Genomic DNA, 21485 nt, shown 5'->3' on the forward strand with positions numbered 1-21485 from the left:
ACTGTATTTATGTTTATTTTAAATTTTAGCGGCAATTGTAAACGCACCTAAAGCAAGTTTTCAATTTTTTTGCTTCTAATTATCAATACGCATGTGCGTTAATAATAAACCTTTTTTCGTCTGCTAAATGAATGTAAATAATAATAAATCTTAAATTGGAGCCAATTGTTGCTGTCAACTTGCCAATTCTTCACATAATCGAAATTCTTTATATAAGTTTTGTACCAAATCGCGTAATTTTGTTAATTTGGTAAAAAAAATTTAGAGGAACTATAAAATTTTAATGAGAGTGCAAAGAATTTTATAACCTCAACTATGCTCTCTGAGGTTGATGTTTTTGTCAGTAATTACACTCTAATTGATCCAGAAGTTTATCAACTCTGGGTCGATGGTTACCCATGTAAGTATCCTTAATTCTATTAATAATAAATCATACATACCTTATTTGATCATCGTTTTACCTATTATTTTAACTACAACGAAACCCATCCCACCAATTTTTTTTTTGGTAAAAACTATAAACTTCGTAGTTTTGTAAACATTGTCTTGTAATTTTACTCTTTTATCAAATATTTCGTTCAATATTTCTATTTTTACGAAAATTTGGGTAAATTTAATTAACATTTTTTTTTTAATGTATCAACAGCCAGCGATGCCGTTAATGTTTTGCAACAACGGGGAGTGTGTCAACAAACAAATGCTACAATTGAACTGCTTGCTTCCGATGTTTTGGATCATTATCGCACTTATTCACTTTTAGAGAGATTACTTCAAGCACCAACTAAACTACCGAGTGAACAACTTGCATTTCAAATTGAACCTCAAACTAGTCAAATGCTCGTGGAGATGTAAGAGAAATTCTTCTAAAATTTTTAAACTAAATCTTAAGACAAATGTAACTTTTGCAATCAATACAGAGCTCGAATCAGTGAAAGTATTTAAAAATACGGACTTTTCGGACCAAAAATTAAAAATTATGGACTAATTACTGACAAAAAATCCTATAACCAGTTCGAGTCAAATAAGAGAACATTTTACTATTTTTAGTATAAGAATATTGTTACTGTAACTTCTTCAAAATTAATTTCATTATTTCGATTCAATTCCTACTATTTTCCAGAATTTTTCACTAAAATTCTTCTTTAAAACAATTACTTTTAATAATTTTTCAAAAAGTTCTTTGAGAATTTTCAAATCGATTTGTTTACAAATCAATTCAATTTTACATTTTTTCAATTTTCCATTATTCGGAAATTCTTCAATTAAATATGCTTTTTATATTCAATTATTATCTAAAATTTTAACTGAAATTTAAATCTTTTTAAAAAATTGAATTCTGATAAAGAATTTTATCAACGAATTTTAATAAAATTTTTAAGAATATATAATTACATTTTTCGTGGAACTCGATTAAAATTGTACTAAAAATAATTGAAATTTTGCAAAGAATTTTATTAAAATTTTTGAAAATAATTAAATTTTGGAGAAGAATTTTATTATTTAAAAAGATAATTGAAATTTTGGGGAGGATTTAAAAAAAATTTTAAATATAATTCAATTTTTGAGAAGAATTTTATTACTTTTGAAAATAATTGAATTTCTAGAATCATTTGTAACTTCTTAAAAATTCATTTTTTTTTTGTGTTTCTAACTATAATTCTTCTATAAATCCATTATTTTTAATAATTAAATATGTATTTAAAAAATCAACTAATTTCAAAAGAATTATAATTGAAATTTTCCAATAAAATTTGTTCTACAGAATTTTTAATTAAAAAGTATGAAAAATTCAGATTTTTAAATATTTTAGTCTGAAACCTTTTCAAAATTCAATTATTTATAAAAATTTACTCGAGAATGTTTTTAATATTCAATTATTATCTAAAATTTTAACAAAAATTCATTTCTGCGAAGAATTTTATTACTTTTGAAAATAATTGAATTTCAAATCAATTTCAATTTCAATTTTTTAAGAATAATCACATTTTTCGAAGGATTCGATTAAAGTATTAAAAATAATTGAAAGCTTTATTATTTATGAAAATAATGAAATTATTGCGAAGAAATGTAAAAAAAAATTGGTAAATAATTGAATTCCTGTTCAATTTGTATTATTTATAAAAAATAATTAAATGTTTGCGTAGAATTCTATAAAAACTTTTTTAAATAATGGAATTCTTTCGGAAAATTTCATTAAAATAGTAGATATTGAAAATCATTGAATTAAGGAAAATTTTTGAAAATAATTGAAATTTTTCGATGAATTTTATTATAATTTTTGAAAATAATTCAATTTCTGCAATTATTTGTAATGTACACGAATTAAAATTGATTTTAATACTTTTCAGGTATTACGAATTTAACGACAGTGTGATTAGAGAACTTTTAGGGAAAAAATTAACGTCTAAAAGTAGAAAAGAAATGGATGAAGTGGCCGAGAAAACGGGTATTTCAATAAAAAGTTGTCGCCGACAATATGATAATGTAAAACGTGTCTTTAAAGCAGTCGAAGATATGTCAGGATCTCTAGTTGCGAATATTAAACAACATTTTCTCCTTCCCGACGAACTTGCGAAGTGAGCAAAATATTCTCCCTTTTTGCAAATAAAAATTTAATTTGACGAATAAATTTTTTTTCTCTTAATATAGACGATATGCAGTCGTCGTGTTTATCGCGTGTCTTCGATTCGAAATGAATAAAAGAAAATTACAATTTCTCACGTTTGCCGATGTTTATCATTGTGCCTACAGTATGATGACTTCCTGGACCTACAGAATTACCGGTTCCGAATATTTCGATACCGATTTAGACAGAGAATTCCTTTTGGAATTGCCTGAATGTCGGGTATTGTTGGAAAATGAAAAACACCATAAACAGTAAGTGTCGTCAATAGAAAAATAGTTATTTTTTTGGTTAAAAAAATTGAATAAAACAATTTCTATAAATGATTTTCAATAATTTGTCAATTTACAGTTTAGTGTGTATCAAATTAAAGCCAATTTTACTGGAACGTTCCTATCAAGAATTAGAAGCAAATTTTCGTTCTTACTCGAGAGCGATTCTCGGCATTGGATGTAATTTACATCGATCCAGAGAACTTCGATTTTTCTTTATGGAATTAATTGAACGATGCGTGGAGCCTTGGCGACAAGTTAACTGGACACACTCGGATCTACGGAATTTTTTATCAGCTTACACGCAATGTGCCCTTGACATGGATGTTTTGAGGTAAAAAGCAAAGATTTTGTTCGAAAATAAGTACAAAAAAAGTACGAAAAGAGTAAGAAAAAAGCACTAAAAAAAATAATTATTATTTTTCAGAGAAAGTGAACTTCGAGACGCATTCGATCGTTTTATGAAAGTAGTCAGCTGTTGTTTATTACGTATGTATCATGCCTGACTATCATTATCAGAAGAAATGCAAAATGAATTAAAATAACACAACATCATATTGTATGTTACAATTTATTATTTTTTTTTTTCTGTAATAATAAATAATTTACGAACAAATGCAAACACAAATTAAGTGTCTGCATTATATGCCAATTCTTCATAAAACTGATTCTTTGACACTGTCAAATCAAATGTCTAGTCGTTTTCTTCCTTAACAATTGGACAATTTTCAAAAATAGGGATTTTTAATTTGTCAAGAATTTTGCGAACCAAACGAGTGCGAGAACGAAAGAGAGAGAGAGAGAGAGAATGAAAGACAGAAAATGTAAAATCGAAATAAATAAATTATAACAATTTACATTCAATGAGATTCATTTCTTAAATCTTTTTTTTCCAGAGGAAAATATTAACATCCCATTTGCACTTCATTATAAAACTCATCAATTTTTCGTGAAACGTACAATTGGATTATCTACAGAAAACAAAAAATAACATTTAAGACGCAATTTCACGAAAAATAAATGATTTTTAAAGTTGGGAAAAAAATTGTGGCAGTGATTTTGAATACTTTCTTTGTTTATAACCGAAAATTAATATAGTTAATAAACAAAAAAAGTGCATTTGAATTTTAAAAAAAAACCAATATTGGAAGAAATATGATAAACTATTGAAATTGTAACTAATATTTCACTTTGTACTAACTTTCAATAAATAGAAAGCATAATAAGGAGGAAAGTTTCGACGATTCGAAAATAAAGGAGGAAATGTATCTAAAAATTTTGCACAATTTACTACTTAGCTACTCCAAGAACTTTCTTCACTGCAAATACTACATCATCTTTTCGACAAATTGATGTCTCTTCCAATGATTTTGCATATGGCATGGGAATATCAACACCTGTTACTCGAATTACTGGTGCGTCAAGATGATAGAACGCCTCACCTAAAAATTTTAATTGTTTTCAATGGTTTTTCCTATTAAAAAAAAGATCATCTACTCCATCTTCTAATAAATATTGCTCCACAAAATTTACCACTATTTATCTTCATTTCCATCGAATTCTTAATTTTCTAATTATGAATTTGTCAAAATCGTTTCTTTTCGCTTTTGCAGGCCTCGGAGCAAAAAACTCGCTTTAGTGGATTAAAAATAGAAAAAAAAGTCGAAAAAGTCGTTTATTTAATTCATATGCATGTCACAAGAATTTTATTTTGTATTCTTCTGATTATCCCCTTTCACTGATTTCTAAATTCAATTTTTCGAAACTTTAATAATTTTGTTAAATAAATATTATTTTATATAATTTATATAAAATAAAATGTTTGTTTTTCCATGGGAAATAAAATTAGAAAAATTTCAAATTAAAACCTTCTGAAATTTAATAATTTCTTTAAATTACAATATTATAACCCATCAAAAATTAAATTTTTTTTACAATTTTTAAATAAACTTCATTTCCAAATAAATTATTTAAAATTTTTCTTCCAATTATTTAAAAATTAAATTAAAAACAAAAAATAAATTTTCCATAATTATTGTAACTGTAACTGTTTATGGTTCTTTTCAATAAAAATTATTAAGATGAATTTCTGAAAATATTTAAACAAAAATGTTGAAAGTAACTGATTTTTAAAAAAATATAGTAAAGAAATTCTTAAAATTAATCTTTAAAATATATTTTTAAATAATTTTTAAAAGTGTATAGGTTTTTAATTTATGTAATTGAAAAATTTTCAAATAATTGAAATTTGGTAAAATCTTTTAAGAATAATTGAATTTTCGAAAAATATAAAAAGAAATAATCAAATTTTTATGAAGAATTTTAATTTTAAAAATGAACATAAATTCTCCAAAATTTTAAAAAGTCTAAAAAGTAAATTTTAAAAAATTTTAATTTATTTTGTTCGAAGATAATTATTTTCGAACAAAAATAAATTTAATAAAAATGAATTTTAAAAAATTATAATGAAACAATTATAAGACTCATTTTTTTTAAAATATTGCAATGTAATTTTACGAAAATAATTGAATTTCTTTAAAGAATTTTTGTACAATTTAAAAGAAACTAATTTTCTGTTGAATTTTAATAAAAAATGTTGAACAATGATTGTTTTTTGCAAAGTGTTAAAAATAATTCTAAAAAATTTTAATGCTATTATTTTTTGTACGTATTTGTAAAATTCAAATTTTCGGAAATATGTAATTCAAATTATTGAAAATAATTGAATTTTACAAAATTAAAAGGAAAAAATTCTATAAGTATTACCTTCTTCAAAAATATTTTAATATAATTTTTAGAGGCTAATTTTCATTAATTTTCATATAATTATAAATTTACACTTGAAGATTTTTCATTGAAATTTTTGAGAATTCAATTATTTTCAAAATTTGCAATTAAGCTCCTCAAAAGTTGTTTTTCAAAAATTGTAATAAAATACTTGATAAAATCAATTATTTTCAGTTAAATTTTATAAAATTTCAATTATTGAAAATTTTTTTAATTGTATATTTCAAAAATTTAATTAGAAAAATCATTCAACAATAATTTTTAAAAGATTTGTCTATAGTTACACTTTTTACACTATAAAAATCGAAATAAATTGCATTTTATACCAAAAAATTGTAGTTTTTGTGGCAAAACTTGGAAGAAAAGTCGAAAAAGTCGCCTTTTTTTGAAAATAGTCGAAAAAGTCATAAAATCCGAGGCCTGCTTTTGCATTTGAATTTTGTAAATAAATTAAAATTTCTAATAATTCAACTACTTAATAATTGAGCCTCCGGAAAGTATAACCACACATAAAATTCTGACGCCCATTGAATTAGCATGGCGGTCAGAATTTTATGTGTGGTTATACTTTCCGGAGGCTCAATTATAAACGATTGAATTTTATTCATAATTTCCTTCAGATAAAGAGTAAATAATTAAATAGAATAATTTAATAAAGACTTACTCTCCATAATTCTGGCTGAGATTTCAGCGCCAATACCACAATGAGGCCATCCATGCTCCACAGTGATGCAATGATTCGTTTTGGCTACAGACTTCATTATCGTATTGATATCTAAAGGCCTAAGTGAACGTAAATTAATCATTTCGCATTCAATTCCTTGTCCAGCGAGTTCCTCACTTGCTTGAAGTGCCGTTTCACAAGCTTTGGAATGTGCAACGAGTGTGATGTGCTTTCCTGGACGTTCAATTTTCGCCTTTCCAATTGGGACTAGAAAATCTTTGGACATTGCTTCGTCAGACATATTAAATTGGTAACCATACATGAGTTCATTCTCGAGTACAACAACAGGATCAGGATCGCGAATAGCCGATTTTAAAAGTCCTTTAGCATCTTCACATGAGTAAGGTGAAACGACTTTTAATCCTGGACAATGACTGTACCATGCACCGAAACATTGTGAATGTTGTGCTCCAACGCCAGCTGAAGCGCCATTAGGACCACGGAATACAATTGGTACATTAACAAGACCAGCGGACATGTACAATGTCTTTGCCGCTGAATTTATAACCTGATCAATTGCCTGCATTGAAAAATTGAAGGTCATGAATTCACAAACTGGCCGCAGTCCTGCCTGTAAAAATATAATTGTTTTTTTTATTTTACTACACTTGTAACTTGTAAATTAAATAAATAAATACCACTTGTAAATAAATGAAAATTGTGATTTAAAATTTTGTGATTTAAATTTGAATTTAACAACAGGTTTGCCACAAAAAATTTTGTTTTTTCTTGTTCTTTAAAATTTCTAATTAAATTCATTCAAATTTAAAATTTTGTAAAATTTCAAATTAAAACCGTTTGAAGTTTATTTATTTGTGAAAATTGTAAACGCAACTCTTTTAAAATTCAATTAATTTTGAAATATTTAAAATTATTCATTAAATAATTTATAATTAATAATTTTTATGATAGTTTTTCAAGATTTAAATAATTTAAAAGAAATTACTGACAGAAATAAAAAAATTGAAGGTTTTGGATTACAATTTACGATAATTTCGTAGTTTATAAGACAAACAAAAAAGACACAAAAATTCAGAATTTTCTCATGAATTTTAAAAATTAAATTTTTTCCACTACTTTCAATAAAAATACCTTATTTTACCCAGATTAATTCTACTTTCCCTGACCTGTGGCAACCCTGAACATTTAATTTATCTCTTTTTGGAATTTTACCATTGCAGCGCCGACTGCGAGACCTGCGAATCCAGATTCTGTTATGGGAGTGTCATAAATACGAGCGTCACCATATTTTTTCCAAAGACCCCTGGAAACTTTGTAGGCTCCGTCATAAAGAGCTACCTCTTCTCCAAGAAGGAATACTCGATCATCACGTGCAATTTCCTCGTCTAAGGCTGCATTTAAAGCTTCTCGAACTGTTACCTACAAAAAAAATTTGCTTTTAATACAAAAAAATATCAAAACTCTACTAAAAAAAAATTAACATTTTAATAAACAACTTATTTGACGGTTAGTTCAAAATAATTTTACATAAAATGTTATTTATTAATTTAACAGGAAATTGATAAATAACTTTTTACTATTAATTAATAGCTGTCGACAATCATTAGTAAACAAAAGAGCATAATTTAAACTCTTATTTCAGCTTCGAACTATAACTATTTGCAGCTATTGAAAACATCAAAACAGTTGCATGTTCAATTTATTTAACAATCGAATTGTCAATATAATTTTATCAATAAAGCATTTCTAAAATGTTACATTATTACGAAATAGTAGCAAAAAGACCTTGATATTAAAATTAACAATTCACAATCAACAAGTATGTATAAATTAACTGTATAAAATTGATAAAAAAACGAATGTATTATTGACCTTCGTTGTCCTTCAAAGTAGTTTTGAATTCTACAATTCTCATCGTTTTAAAATTCAAAAATACTTAATTAACGAACAATATAGTCGCTTAGTCTATTAGATAATATAATCAACAAGAAAATCTTCCTTATCTAACACAGACGTCAGAGTCAGACGTAGAACGAGATATTTAGAAAAGTGAGGTTATGTTCACCTTACAAAATATTTTCCAGACATTTTAACAATAATGCAACCAACTTTTATGAATAATTTTACCCCTATCACTCATTCATTTAGTACTACTATCAAAATAACATAAAAAATATAAACACTTTTGCTTTTTAGGATGTAAAATTAGATAAACTTACTGTCTGTGCAGCTGCACATTTCGATGTTGAGAACGATCGTCGAGCAAGAGTCCTGATTGTTGACTATAAATGAAAAAATTCGTTAATTAGGAATAATTGAAATATTTCGGAATATTCCACTTAAGGTGAATTGTTATTAAAGTTATTAAATTATTAAAATAAATGAAATAGAGATGTACCGTGAGCATGGTTTGAGTGATTGTTGATATGCACGTTTGAGGAAAAAAACAGGTTAAAACAATGTCAGGTATTTAATTAATTACTCTAAACACACAAGATCTTGATTTTGTATTTAGTTTCCAGGGTCTTTGATTCAAGAACTTCTTTTTGGCAACTAAAAAAATGTAATAACGGAGCCAAGGACACGACACTTGACACTACTTGTCTCTACGAAGTTCCGATAATCGTCAATAATAGCGCTGTCAATCATTTGATTCAAATAATAACCGCCAGACGTCCAAACTGTCAAAACAAAACAAACGTTTATTGCAAATATTTTGCAAATCTTGAAAATTTAGTGGTTTATTTAATAATAAATATCTATTTTTTACTCATTGGAAGCTGAATTTAATTTATGAGAAGTGTGGATTATAATGGGACTGGAAAATCCTCTCGTTGAGAGATAATTATATGCTGTAAGACTATATAACAAAAATTTGCAAATTTTGAGGTTAGTTGAAAAGTATTTTTTATGCAATTTTGTTTTTTGAATTTTTGATTATTTCTATATGTTTTTCGAAAATAGTTGAACTGAAAAATATTTAAAGAAACATTGACACAACAGAAACAATTTAAAATGGATGATTTTTCATTCGCTCATTTCTTTTTCTCTCTCGAAAAAATTATGTATTTTTGGGAAAAAATTGTGAGATAAATGTTTTTACATTATTTATTTAACACAAATTTATCACTTTCAGTTTTTCTTTGCACAATAATTACTGATGTTATGAAAATGATCAATTAGGACATGTCAGACATTCGTTAATTTTTTTTTGTCTTGCGGAGATTTCATTTTATATTAATTTTTTTTTTTTTAAACTAAAAAATGAATGATGCTTTCGCATTACTTTCTTGATATAGATAATTATATTATACAACAACAACAGTCTCTCTCGTGACAACAATAACAGACATTCTCGAATGATTTCAGAATGCTTTACACATCAATTAATATTTCTATTTGAGAATAGGAAAGAAAATTTAGAATTTTAGAGTCATTGTGTTTTTTTTTGACAGATTTTTATTAACGAGAGAACAACATTTGAAAGAGAAGAAAATTCTGCTAGAACAATGTCTAGAGTAAAAAGTCGGGCATTTTTTTAAATATAATATCGAATAAGAAATAATGAACGTAAATATAAGAAGAAGAATAAATCGTTTCTTTTTTTAAAGGTAGATAATTCGTTTTTTTAGTGCAGAAATGTTGTACAATCGGAGCAGAAAAATAGTATTATTGCATTAGTCGCCCTATTTTAGTCTAATCTAAATGTAGATTATAAGAGAGTTTTTTTTTGTTACTCATAGTAAGAATATAGTAATAACGATAATCATAACATTTTGTTTTTTTTTCTAAATTTACCAGCATCGTTATAGGTACGGTACAATAATTTAGCTTTTTTTTCTTGCCTTTTTTTTATAGCAGGTAATACGCTATAAATAGTACTTTAACTTTCGCATTTATCGTTTTCTTTTATATATCAAGTTTTTTCTCACATTCTAACTCGCACATTTTCATTTCGCCTTGCGCTAAAAAGAAATTCTTTTATTTTATTTCGCACATCAATATAGTCTCGTAAAATAGTACTTAGGCGTTATAGGCGCTAAAGACCAATTTTTTTTCTTTTTTATTATGCTCTGATTATTTCGAGGTGACAAAAATATATCGAGGATAGGAAACCACCTCTTTTTGAGTGTCTTTTATAACAACCTTTTTCACAGACTCATTTTCTTTTTTTGAGTCTTGATCCACATTTAATCACTGCTACGTTTACTTGAACGTTGAGGCAAAAAGAAAATGAAATTAGCAATTATAATGAAAATGAAAAGAAGCACGACACTGGATTTTATTTTTTTTTCTGATTTATCGAAATAGTGCAGAATACGAAATACGACAAAACTGTTTTTTCTATGATGATGATTATTAATAATTAATAATAATTATAAAACTATAATATTCTCGTTAAATTCGAGAATTTAAAATTATCCTAGAATTATTTTTTTATTCTATTAAAAAAATTCGATAAACTAATTCGATATATCCGTCGTACTTCGTAGAAGCATTTTATGTACATATTCGTCAAAGGTAGCAAAAATTCAGTGTCTTCAACGTTCCGGACGCCGTAGCACAACATGATTATACGAAAGGCAATTTTTTTTTTCTTTTTTTTTAAAAGGAAAAAAGATCGAGCAAAAAGAAAAATGCCACAAAGTACTTTTTTCAGCAAACTCGAGCGTGCAATTTATATCATATAAAATTTATCCTCGCTCTCGTCTCGTTTCTGCTAAATTCCAAGTACAAGTGGAGAATTAAACTTTTCTTTTAAATATATATGTATAGTATCAACAGAAGGAATTTGTTTAGATTGTTTTCGTTTTTTTGTATAGCACAGGCAACAATATCTTTGAAAAGAAATTTTTTTTCAATTTTAAAACTGAATATATAATATATACTTTAGATGACAACATTTTCAATTAAATGAGAGGAGTGAACAATGTTTCTATAGTTTCCTTTTTCAAAAAACTATTTCGATGTCTTTGAATTAATCTTTCTTTCTTAATTAATTAATTAATTTCTCTTAATTAATCTATTCCAATTTGGAGGCATTTTTCAGATTTTAAAAAATTTTTTACCCTATTAGAAATTTTTTTTCTTAAATCACTTAACTATAACGTTATTTGTCGCATAAAGTAAAGTCAAAATTCTTCGTTCGTAGTTTTTCAATTATTGTGTGTATAAATTACTTTTCAAAAAAAGTAATATTCGATTTTACTACGAAACCAATTGTCTATTACAATTCTTATTTTATAAAATTAATTCCGTATAAGTTTTAAATTCTTTTCAAAAATTTATTTTCTAAAATCAAGTGCGAAACTTTTAAATTTATTATATTTTATATAAAATTAAGTATAAAATTAATTTTATGTTTTAAAAAACTTATGTTGAAAAAGAAGAATTAGAAATTTTTATACAACTATTTCAATAAAGTGCCATGTAGAAAAAATTGAGATAACAAATTTTTAATTATTATTTACTCCTTTCATTTGAATTGTTTTAAAGTACATATATATACCTATCTACTGATCGACTAGATCAAACAAATACTAACGTACATTCACTTTAATTTTGGAAAATACACATGTATTTGGCCGTTCATAAATAATTTTATTTTTCGCAATATAAATTTATATAACACTTTTTTCCTATGGTTTTTTTCATAAAATCACAAATAAAAATATTTCAGCTCGCTCGAATGTGTGACTAAGACCGTAAAATCGAAAAAATACAGTGTGAATTTAGTAAATTTTATAATAAATTCCAATGTAATTTAATTCAATTTCAATTCAATTTTAATTTAACTTTGTTTTCATTTTTATTCAATTTTAATTTAATTTTCATTCAATTTTATTTAATTTCAATTCAGTTTGAATTCAATTTTAATTCAGTTTAAATTCAATTTTAATTCCATTTTAATTTAATTCTGAGCCAATTTTCATTCAGTTTTAATTCAGTTTGAATTCAATTTTTATTCAATTTTAATTTAATTCTAAGTCAATTTTAATTTCTTTCTTTTTTTTTTTTGGTTTCGATGGCCTTTGGTTTCAATATTTAATTTCTAAATTAATTTTGCAGTAAATTAGAGTTCAGATAAGTAAAATTAAAAGTAAACTCACATGTTTTATTCTTTTCAATTCCGTATTACTCAAAGACACCGCCAATTTTCGATTTTAAAGTCTTCATTCGATACGCGTTGACTATTCTAAACATAAAATATTCTTCAGTTTAGAACATTTTCTCATATTTTTTCTTCATAACATTTGAAAAATTTCCTAGATTAAAAAATTTTTCATAAATATTCTCCACTCAAAATTCACTGTAAAATTGTAATTATAAATTTTTTAATATTAATATTAATTAATAATAATATAATTTACATTTACTATTTAAATAATACACTTACATTTTTAAATCAAATAAAAGAGAAATAAATAGAGAAATAGAAATAAAATGAAAAATAAAATTAGAAATAAAAATAAAAATAAAAATTATCAGTTTGAAATAAACTATTTTAAGAAAAATTGTCTAATTTGAAGAATATTTAGTATATCGATTAAAGATCTCTGGAGCATTGATTGAATTTTCTTTATAGTCCAGTTTTTTTAAAATAACAAAAAAATAATTGCAATAAAATTAAAAATTAGCTAAATAATAACGAGGCAATTTTACCTTTGACGTCTTATACATTGTTTAAATTTACGAATATTAGATACTGTCGCTGACTCGAATTACAGCATATATAATTGCGCATATATGCTAAATGGGAAATTTTTAAATTTGCGACAATTTCTCTAATTAGATATATCAACGGTGTATCTGGTGTGTACAGACAATAATTGTCCATAAATGATAAATACACGTTACACTTTTAATATATATATATATACGTATGTGTGTGTATATACATACTTTTTTCTCTCTCTATTTCTTACTTATACTCTCATATATCGGTCCTTCATTTTACGGTGCATATCGTATATACAAAATTTCAGGTGAGACGTGTTTTTTTTTGCTACGTGACACGTCGTTTTTCATTTTAAAATGACATCACATTCTTCCATAACTCTCTCGATTCCTTCTTCTATTTTGTTTCTATCTTAATTTTTTTTTTATTACTATCTCAATTTTTTATTTTTTCATCTATCTTATTGCTTTCTGCTATTCTTAGTTTTTTTCCAACTATATTTGTATTCTATCGTTATTGGCATCGTGATATTAAGAGCGTTGTGGCCGATAGTAAAGATATAGACTTTTAAAGTCAAAAAATTAGAATCAAATTCTTTTTTGTTTAAAGAGAAGAAAATACTTTCAAATGTATTTATTATTAGCATTGCTCTTGAGAAATTTGATAAAAAATAAAATGATATTTAGTATTTTGAGGACTTATTTATTGAATCAATAATTGTGATTCAATTTAAAAAATTTATGTCCAACTCTGTTGGCGATAATTTGATTTTTTTGTTTAATAATAATAATAATCAATTATTAATAAGTAGTGAATGAGTGAGTTGAAGGAACATTTCTAGGCAAATATAGCTTAGAGTTTAGGAGACTACAAAATAACTAGAACCAACTGGTGGCTCCGCCGAATTTCGTAGAAAGGCCACCGATGCCCTTGCCGAACATATTTCCAACTTTTCCAACAACATTCGATGTCACATTGCTGATATTGGCAAAATTTCCATCGTCACCTGTCATTGTCTCGACGATTGTCACTTTCGTTTTTGGCCTCTCCACATCGTCGTCATTGCCATTTTCCGAAAGCCCTCTGAAAATATTCGAACAGTTTTAATTAATTAATCAAAGAAAATTGGGGGAAAAATAGTTTTCTTTCAACTGACTCTTCATTCTGAGCGCTCATGGTTAAGGCACAAGTTGCTTCCTCTGTCTGCATTCTCTGAGATATCGTCTGATATGTCTTCGAGTTAAGTTTGTTCTCTGCAATCGCCTGAAGTTCAAAGTCAGAATAAATCTTTTTCACGATATGAGCGAGGCATGTGCATTGGTACAAATGTAAACTGTGATCCAATCTCTCCGAAAGCCAGGTACAAAGCATCTCTATTTGGGCAGTATACCATTGCTGAAAAATTTCAATTTCTGTTAATTCGCCATTTTCAAAAAGTTAAATATCAAAAGTTATAACTAAATTTATAAAAATCACTGGTAAATTTTTTTTTCTTACCTCGAAAAAGGTCATAATCCACAACTCGTCGATAACCTTACCACGAATTTGGTCCACGCAGTTTCTTGCGAAATTAACATAAGCTTGGCCCATTTCTTTTCCGCTCCCTGAAACTTTCTGTAACATTGAATTTTTTCAATTAAACAATTTCAAACATTAGTCACTTTAATCTAAAGTAAATACAACTTGAGACTTTATTTACATTTCCTTAAAATAAAAAAGAAAAAAAGTAATTTTTCTATTACTGGGTTGCCACGCAATCTAAAACCTGGATATGTCAGGGAATTTTATAAACTTTGAAAAAACCTGAAAAAGTCAGGGATTTTTGATCGAAATCTTGGAAAATTGTTGTTTTCTAAAGTTATTGTGATTATTTTTAAAATCTAATTTTACTTAAATATTTCAAAATTAATTCAATTTTAAAAGAGTTGCGTTTACAAGTTTCATAAGTAGATAAACTTCAAAAGATTTTAATTGGAAATTAAATTAATTTGGTAAAATTTCAATTTTAAATGAATTTAATTAGGAATTTTAAAAAACGTAGATTTTTAAATTAGTAAATTTTTGAATATATATTTAATTGATTATTAAAAATAATGGATTTATAGAAGAATTTTAGATAAAAACACTAAAAAAAAATGAATTTTGAAGCAATAACAAATGATTGCAGAAATTCAATTATTTTCAAAAATTTTAATAAAATTCTTGGCAAAATTTTAATCCAAAATTTTCCTCAATTCGATGATTTTTAATTTCTACTACTCTAATAAAAATTCCCAAAATAATTTAATTAGATAAAAAAAATATAATAAAATTCTATTCAAACATTTCATTATTTTCAAAAATAATAAAAATTTCGCAGGAATTCAATTATTTAAAAATTATTTTCATAAATTATTCTTCAATTATTTTTATAAATAATAACGTTTTTTACAGGTATTCAATTATTTTCAAAAACTTTAATAAAATTCTTCGGAGTAAGTCAATTATTTCACAAATTTTAATAATATTTCTCTAAAGAATTCAATAATTAAAAAAAATTTAATTAACATTTTTCGAAATAATTCAATTATTTTCGAAAATATTTTGAAAAAATTCTTAATGAGAATTCAATTATTTTTAATACAATTTTAATTGAATTCCTTGAAAAGATTTTAGTACTTTCAAAAATTTAAATAAAATTCTTCAAAAAATTTCAATTATTTTCATAAACTTTAATAAAATTCTTCGGAGTAAGTCAATTATTTTTCTTCGCAAAAATTCAATTATGATCTAAAATTTACAAAAATTATCATCATAATTTCAATTATCTTTATAAAACAAAAATTTTTCTCCTAAATTCAATTATTTTTAAAAATTTTAATAAAATTCTTTGCAGAATTTTAATTATTTTTAATACAATTTTCATAAACTTTCTCGAAAAATGAAATTATTCTTAAAAATTTTATTAAAATTTGTCAGGAGAATTCAATTATTTAAAAAACTGTTGATTAAATTCTTTATGAAAATTCAATTTTAAAGAACATTCAATTATTTAATAAAATATTTATTACTGTTGTTAAATAATTGAATTCTTGTAGAATTTTCTAATAAATATTGATTCAAAAATGAATTTTAGTTAAAAATTTTGGTAATAATTAAATATTAAAAGTATTATAGCGTGGCGTGAGGTGAATTTTTAGAAATAATTGAGTTTTCAAAAAGTTTCAAATTAACATCTTTGAAAATTTGAACTTTTCATACTTTTAATTAAGAATTCTGTAGAATTAATTTTTTTCAAAAAGTTTAATGGAATTTTTGTTTAATTATTTGAAGTTTTTAATTTATAATATTTGAACAATGTCAGAATAATCGAAATTTCGTTAAATTAAATTGCAAACAAAAGAATTTGAAAATTCTCAAACAACTTTTTCAAAAATTATTAAAAAAATATTGACTTAAAGAAGAATTTTAGTTGAAAATTCTGGAAATGAATAATCGAAATGATGAATATAATTTTTGAAGAACTTACAGTAATAAAGTAGCAAGTTTTAATTTCTTCATGTTTTATATTAATATTCTTATATGTTATTGAATTTCAAATTGTTGAAAATCTGAATTTATGAAAAAATAATCATTAAATATTTATTTAAAAATGATGTTTTCGAATAATTTATCAATTAAAGAAATTCCTAAATAAATGTAATAGAACATTTTTTTGTGTTTTTAATCATTTTGCGAGTGAATCAGAATATTTTTTAGAATCAGGGAAAATTCAAAGTTTTGTCTGGAAATCAGGGAGTTATTTAATTTGGTAAAATATAAATGTATTTTTAAAATTCTGGAAAAGTCAGGAAATTTGAAAAGAGCAAAAGCGCGGCAACCCTGTTATTATTTCTCACAAATTAAAACATTGGGAGAATAAACAAATTTTTTCACGAACCGTAAAACTAAGAATAGATCCAATAAACGATCCCTCATCATATCGTGACAATTTGGATAACGTGGTTTCCAGGACGGTAACCAATTTATTAATAATTCCTTGGGACATTGAAGCTGATGTTCTTTCAATGAGATCATCGATTTTACCATGGCACTGATGCTAAAAATAAGAAATAAAATAACAATTATATAAAATATAATATATTGTCTATTTCTCATTTTAAAGAAACAAAGAAATACTCACAACGTCAACACCATCGACAGCGCAGAGTTTAAAACTTTGATTCTTCGCGTCAAGAATAACGTTCACCATGGCACACATCTCAGACGGAATAATATAATCGGTTGAAATAAATGTTACGCCTTTTTTGAGCCATTGCATAAAGGCCGTGTCTGTCCTCTGTATACAAGATTCAATCATATCACTTGCCATCAATTTTAATCGTTGCTCTAAATGACTACGAAATTCTTGATCAGGCCAATGTAAACCGCCGATAAACGATTGTAATGCATCCAATTTCCAAAAGAGATCCTCCGATGTTGCACAGCCATTCCCCTTTATTTCCCATCTCTCCTTCTCGAAACCCTTATGAATCGATTGCGCAATTGATGTTTCCATGAGATCCACGTAGCGCACCACCAATGGAGCAAATGTGTCCCGAAGATGTTGATGGAATTTTCCGTTCTTCAAATTGTCTGCACAATGGATCAGAAAAAATTTAATATTAGAAGAAAATTTCAATAATAATTAGATTTTGTTAATGATAATCAAAATCAACAAATTCTCTTTTTTAGAAATTTCAAAACAAAATAAAAAAACTTCGAAGATTTAAATAATTTAAAAAAAAATTTTAAAGATTATGATAAAATTATGATTTGAAATTAGAAAAATAAATCAATGAATATCCAAGTAAAAAATTGAACAGAACAATAGTACTTTTTTTTAGCATTTTCAACCTAAAAAAAACAATTTTCCGAAAAAATACTTCAAAAGTAGTAAAAATCAATTTTTTCAATCGGCAATTTTTTTCCAAAAGTAAATTATTCTTTAGAATTTTTCAATATAATTATTTAAAACTTTAATAATTTTTGAAGGAAAATAATATATTAGAATAATTTTAATTAGAATTCTTGAAAAAATCCAATAATATTAAAAAATAATTATTTCAATTGAGAAAATTAAATTCTTTCAAATATACAATTTATTTTAATAAAATTTGTAAAAATTGCCTATTTTTTCAATTTTTTAAAATTGTTGTCGGGAATTCAATTATTTCCAAATTATTTTAATTACATTTTTTCAAAAAACTAATTTTTTTTTAGAAATTTAAAAAAAATTTCCATTAATTTTTATTTAAGAAATTTTTGAATACTTATTTTTATTTATTTGTTCACCAGGAATTAAATTTTTAAAATACTTTCAATGTAAAATCTTTTGAAATTTAATTATTTCTCAAAATTAGAACTGTCAATTCTTTCAATAAATTCATAAAAAATTTTCTAAAATTTTAACTGAAATTCTCTTTGAAATCAATTCTTATCAAAAAGTTTCACGGTAATTCAATTAAATAATAAATAATTTTAATAGAATGATTAAGTATTTCTTAAAATTGAATTCTTCTTATAAAGAATTTTATAAACATTTTTGAAAAAATAATTGAATTTTTTATGGAATTTAATTAAAACTGTAATAAAAATACATATAATTTAAATCCTGCGAAAAATTTATATTATTTTTGAAAATAATCGAATTATTTCGAAGAATTTAATAAAATTTTGAAAATAATTGAATTCTCCCGAATATTTTTTTTTGACTATGGAAGTAATTGAATTCTTGCCAAGAATTTTATGAAAAATTTTTTACAATAATTGAATTATTTCGAAGAATTTTAAATAATTACATTTTTTCAAGGAATTAAAAAAATTTATACTGAAAATATTTGAATTCTTTTGAATTTGAATTTTATTAGAATTTTTGAAAATAATTGAATTCTGTCAAGAAATTTTATTAAAATTCTACTTATATTAATTGAATTTCTCAGAAGAATTTTATTAAAATTTTTTTATATAATTGTATTTATTTCAAGAATTTTATTAATATTTGTTAAAATAAATTTATTTTTTCCAAAAAATTCTATTAAAATTGTACTACCTACAAATAATTGTAATTCTCAGATAATTTTGTTATTTATAAAAATTCTTTTAAATTTCAATTAAAATAAATAACAGTAAATTTTTGAATATTTGTTTACCAAAAAATATTGAATTTTTGGGCAATTTAATTTTGAAATTCTAAAAAAATTACATTTTTGAAAAATTGTAGATAATTAACATTTTTTTGAATTAATTGAATTTTTGAAAATAATTTTAAAAGTTGGAAGAGTTTAATTTTTGTCAGATTTTATTGAAATAAATTTTATATTCAAAAGAATTTAATTTTATTACTTTCGAAAATTGTTTTGAGAAATATCGTATTTTTGAAGAATTCTAATTATATTTTTGAAGAAACAATAAATTTTCATTCAATTTGAAAAAGATTATTTTTGTAATCAACAACTGGTGGTAAAATTTAATTAATATTTAAAGTTAAGCTAGTTTTAATTAAAAAGAAATAAATACTAAATGAATAAAATTCGAAGACTTTAATATTTTTGGCAGAGAAATAGAAAAGGCACACACCGTCCGTTCTTAAATAGTCGTTCAAAATTTGGAAGAGCGGAAAACTATCCCACGTGTCTGGTGGCTGCTCGCTGAGGACCTTGTTCATATCCTTGGCGAAGAGGGACCAGAAGATCTCGGCGTGTTCCACCAGGAGGTCGCTAAACCAGGCGAACGCCTGCGGTGCGGTGTAGTAGGAGCGAAACGTGAAAATATTGGACGAGAAACATATACGGCGGGCAATGATTTCTTATGACACAAGGTGGTAGGGGCGCCACCCAGGCCGAGGAGTCCTCGAGTACCCAGAAGACTCTATGATTTCTAATGCTCTCTTTGTTCTAAGAAAACTTTTGTCATGATGTCAAATAAAAAGCTTATGACATTCTAAATGGCAACGTTTTTCCATTTTCTTTAAATTATTCAAATTATTCAATTTATTCAATTTATTCAGTTGATTCAAATAGTGAGGCTTCTGTTTTTTTTTCTTAAAAAACAACGATCCTCTTTTTCAAAACATTTAATTTTTAGTTTCTAATTTTTATTTCTAATTTTTAATTTCATTAATTTCAATTTTCTAATTTTTCACTAATTTTATTGTCTTTTATGTTTTATACATAATTCAAGAATGAAAAGCGAATTACTAAAATTGAATGATTGTTGTTCTATTTTTGAAAACTACAAGAATGACAAAAGTAAAAGTGAAAAAGCTAGTCTTCTGAGGAGGTGGCGGACTCTTACCTAGTCCGTATTTGTTTGCATGCTGTCCTCTCTCTCGAGAACTCCAGACAATGAACACTCAGTTCTAAAAACCTAACTAATACCTCCGAATAATGTTCCTCATTTTGCTGCAACAGGTCGACGCAAATTTCAGCCAAACGTATCAGGTCCTCGAGTTTCTTACTGGGCTGAACTTCGCCATTAAAGTCATCCTCAATTTTTGCCTCTGACGATAAACGTTCATAATTCACATGAGCTGCTGTCTCCAAACATGATTTGATCATTCCCCTGACCTCCTCCTGTGGCACTGGTGTCACAATGTCCTTCATCAAAACCCGTTCAAGCAGTGATAAAGAAGCTTTCAACGCTCCCTCAGGTCTTCCGAATGGAAAACTGTACCTGAAAAAGCGAAATATATAATTAATACAATTATTATTTTAGCCAAATAAACAAAATTCAGGCTGCGCACTTATCTACCAAATCTTCTTTCTAAATTTTGAATTTGGTCCATTCCTAAAAATTTACTGTTTCGCACTCATCTACTAAAACCTACTATTTACTACTATTTTTACATTATGCTACTATTTCAGTACTTTTGTTAGATTTCAGCCAATAAAAGCTACTATTTCTGTTTTGAGAATTTCTACTAGTTTAAATTCGCTAATATACTAGAAATCAAAAAACTACTCTCAAAAATTATAATCAAATTCTTTAAAACGAGTCAATTATTTACAAAAAAATATTTGAAATTCAATTATTTTCAATATCTCGTATTTTTCTAAAATTTAGCAAAAGAATTCAATTATTTAAAAAAATATTGATAGAATCATGCAAAATTCAATTATTTTCATAAATAATAAAATTCCATTAATTTAGAATAGCATTTTCAAAAAAAAAAATTCCGAAAAAATAAATTATTTAACAAAATTTTTATACAATTCTTCACAATAATTCATTACTTTCACTAACAATAACATTTTTCATGGAAATTCAATTTAAAAAAAAAAAGTTTTGATACAATTCTAGGCAAGAATTCAATTATTTTCATAAATAATAAAACTCATCGAAGAATTTCAATTATTTTTAATACAATTTTTAATTAATTAATCGAAAAATTCAATTATTTTCACAAATAAAATTTTCCAC

At 25.0% G+C, this 21485-nt stretch overlaps 3 protein-coding genes and 1 long non-coding RNA gene across 7 annotated transcripts in view; 2 read left to right on the forward strand and 2 right to left on the reverse strand.

The window, feature by feature from the left end:
• The first annotated feature begins 116 nt into the window (after positions 1-116).
• On the forward strand, positions 117-3754 carry LOC122504746 (acidic fibroblast growth factor intracellular-binding protein). Its single transcript, XM_043615971.1, has 6 exons — positions 117-400; positions 647-848; positions 2349-2576; positions 2650-2877; positions 2975-3229; positions 3323-3754. The coding sequence occupies exons 1-6, from the start codon at positions 316-318 to the stop codon at positions 3399-3401; spliced, it is 1077 nt and encodes a 358-aa protein (XP_043471906.1). The 5' UTR covers positions 117-315; the 3' UTR covers positions 3402-3754.
• On the reverse strand, positions 3453-8967 carry LOC122504747 (pyruvate dehydrogenase E1 component subunit beta, mitochondrial). Its single transcript, XM_043615972.1, has 5 exons — positions 8766-8967; positions 8587-8649; positions 7580-7786; positions 6347-6977; positions 3453-4337 (listed from the first exon to the last, which is right to left on the reverse strand). Exons 1-5 carry the CDS (start codon positions 8772-8774, stop codon positions 4186-4188), a joined length of 1062 nt encoding a protein of 353 aa, XP_043471907.1. The 5' UTR covers positions 8775-8967; the 3' UTR covers positions 3453-4185.
• Positions 8968-9023: 56 nt separating this feature from the next.
• LOC122504748 overlaps positions 9024-21485 on the forward strand; it is a 29164-nt gene continuing 16702 nt past the window's right edge. The window contains exon 1 of the long non-coding RNA XR_006301861.1: positions 9024-9256. This is a non-coding gene — a long non-coding RNA (uncharacterized LOC122504748). The remainder of the gene's footprint in view (positions 9257-21485) is intronic.
• The window catches only part of LOC122504745 (calcium-dependent secretion activator), a 39804-nt gene continuing 31134 nt past the window's right edge, over positions 12816-21485 (reverse strand). For 3 of the 4 annotated variants that reach the window (XM_043615968.1, XM_043615966.1, XM_043615969.1), the window contains 7 exons: positions 20441-20738; positions 19644-19800; positions 17209-17660; positions 16966-17124; positions 14544-14660; positions 14203-14441; positions 12816-14129 (listed from right to left, as the gene is read on the reverse strand). In XM_043615968.1, the coding sequence (XP_043471903.1) occupies positions 13925-14129; positions 14203-14441; positions 14544-14660; positions 16966-17124; positions 17209-17660; positions 19644-19800; positions 20441-20738 (1627 nt within the window). In that variant the 3' untranslated portion in view covers positions 12816-13924. The remainder of the gene's footprint in view (positions 14130-14202; positions 14442-14543; positions 14661-16965; positions 17125-17208; positions 17661-19643; positions 19801-20440; positions 20739-21485) is intronic. The other variant, XM_043615970.1, reaches the window with a different exon arrangement.

This window comes from Leptopilina heterotoma, unplaced genomic scaffold (assembly GCF_015476425.1).
Source record: "Leptopilina heterotoma isolate Lh14 unplaced genomic scaffold, ASM1547642v1 Lhet_313, whole genome shotgun sequence".
NCBI classification, from domain to species: domain Eukaryota; kingdom Metazoa; phylum Arthropoda; class Insecta; order Hymenoptera; family Figitidae; genus Leptopilina; species Leptopilina heterotoma.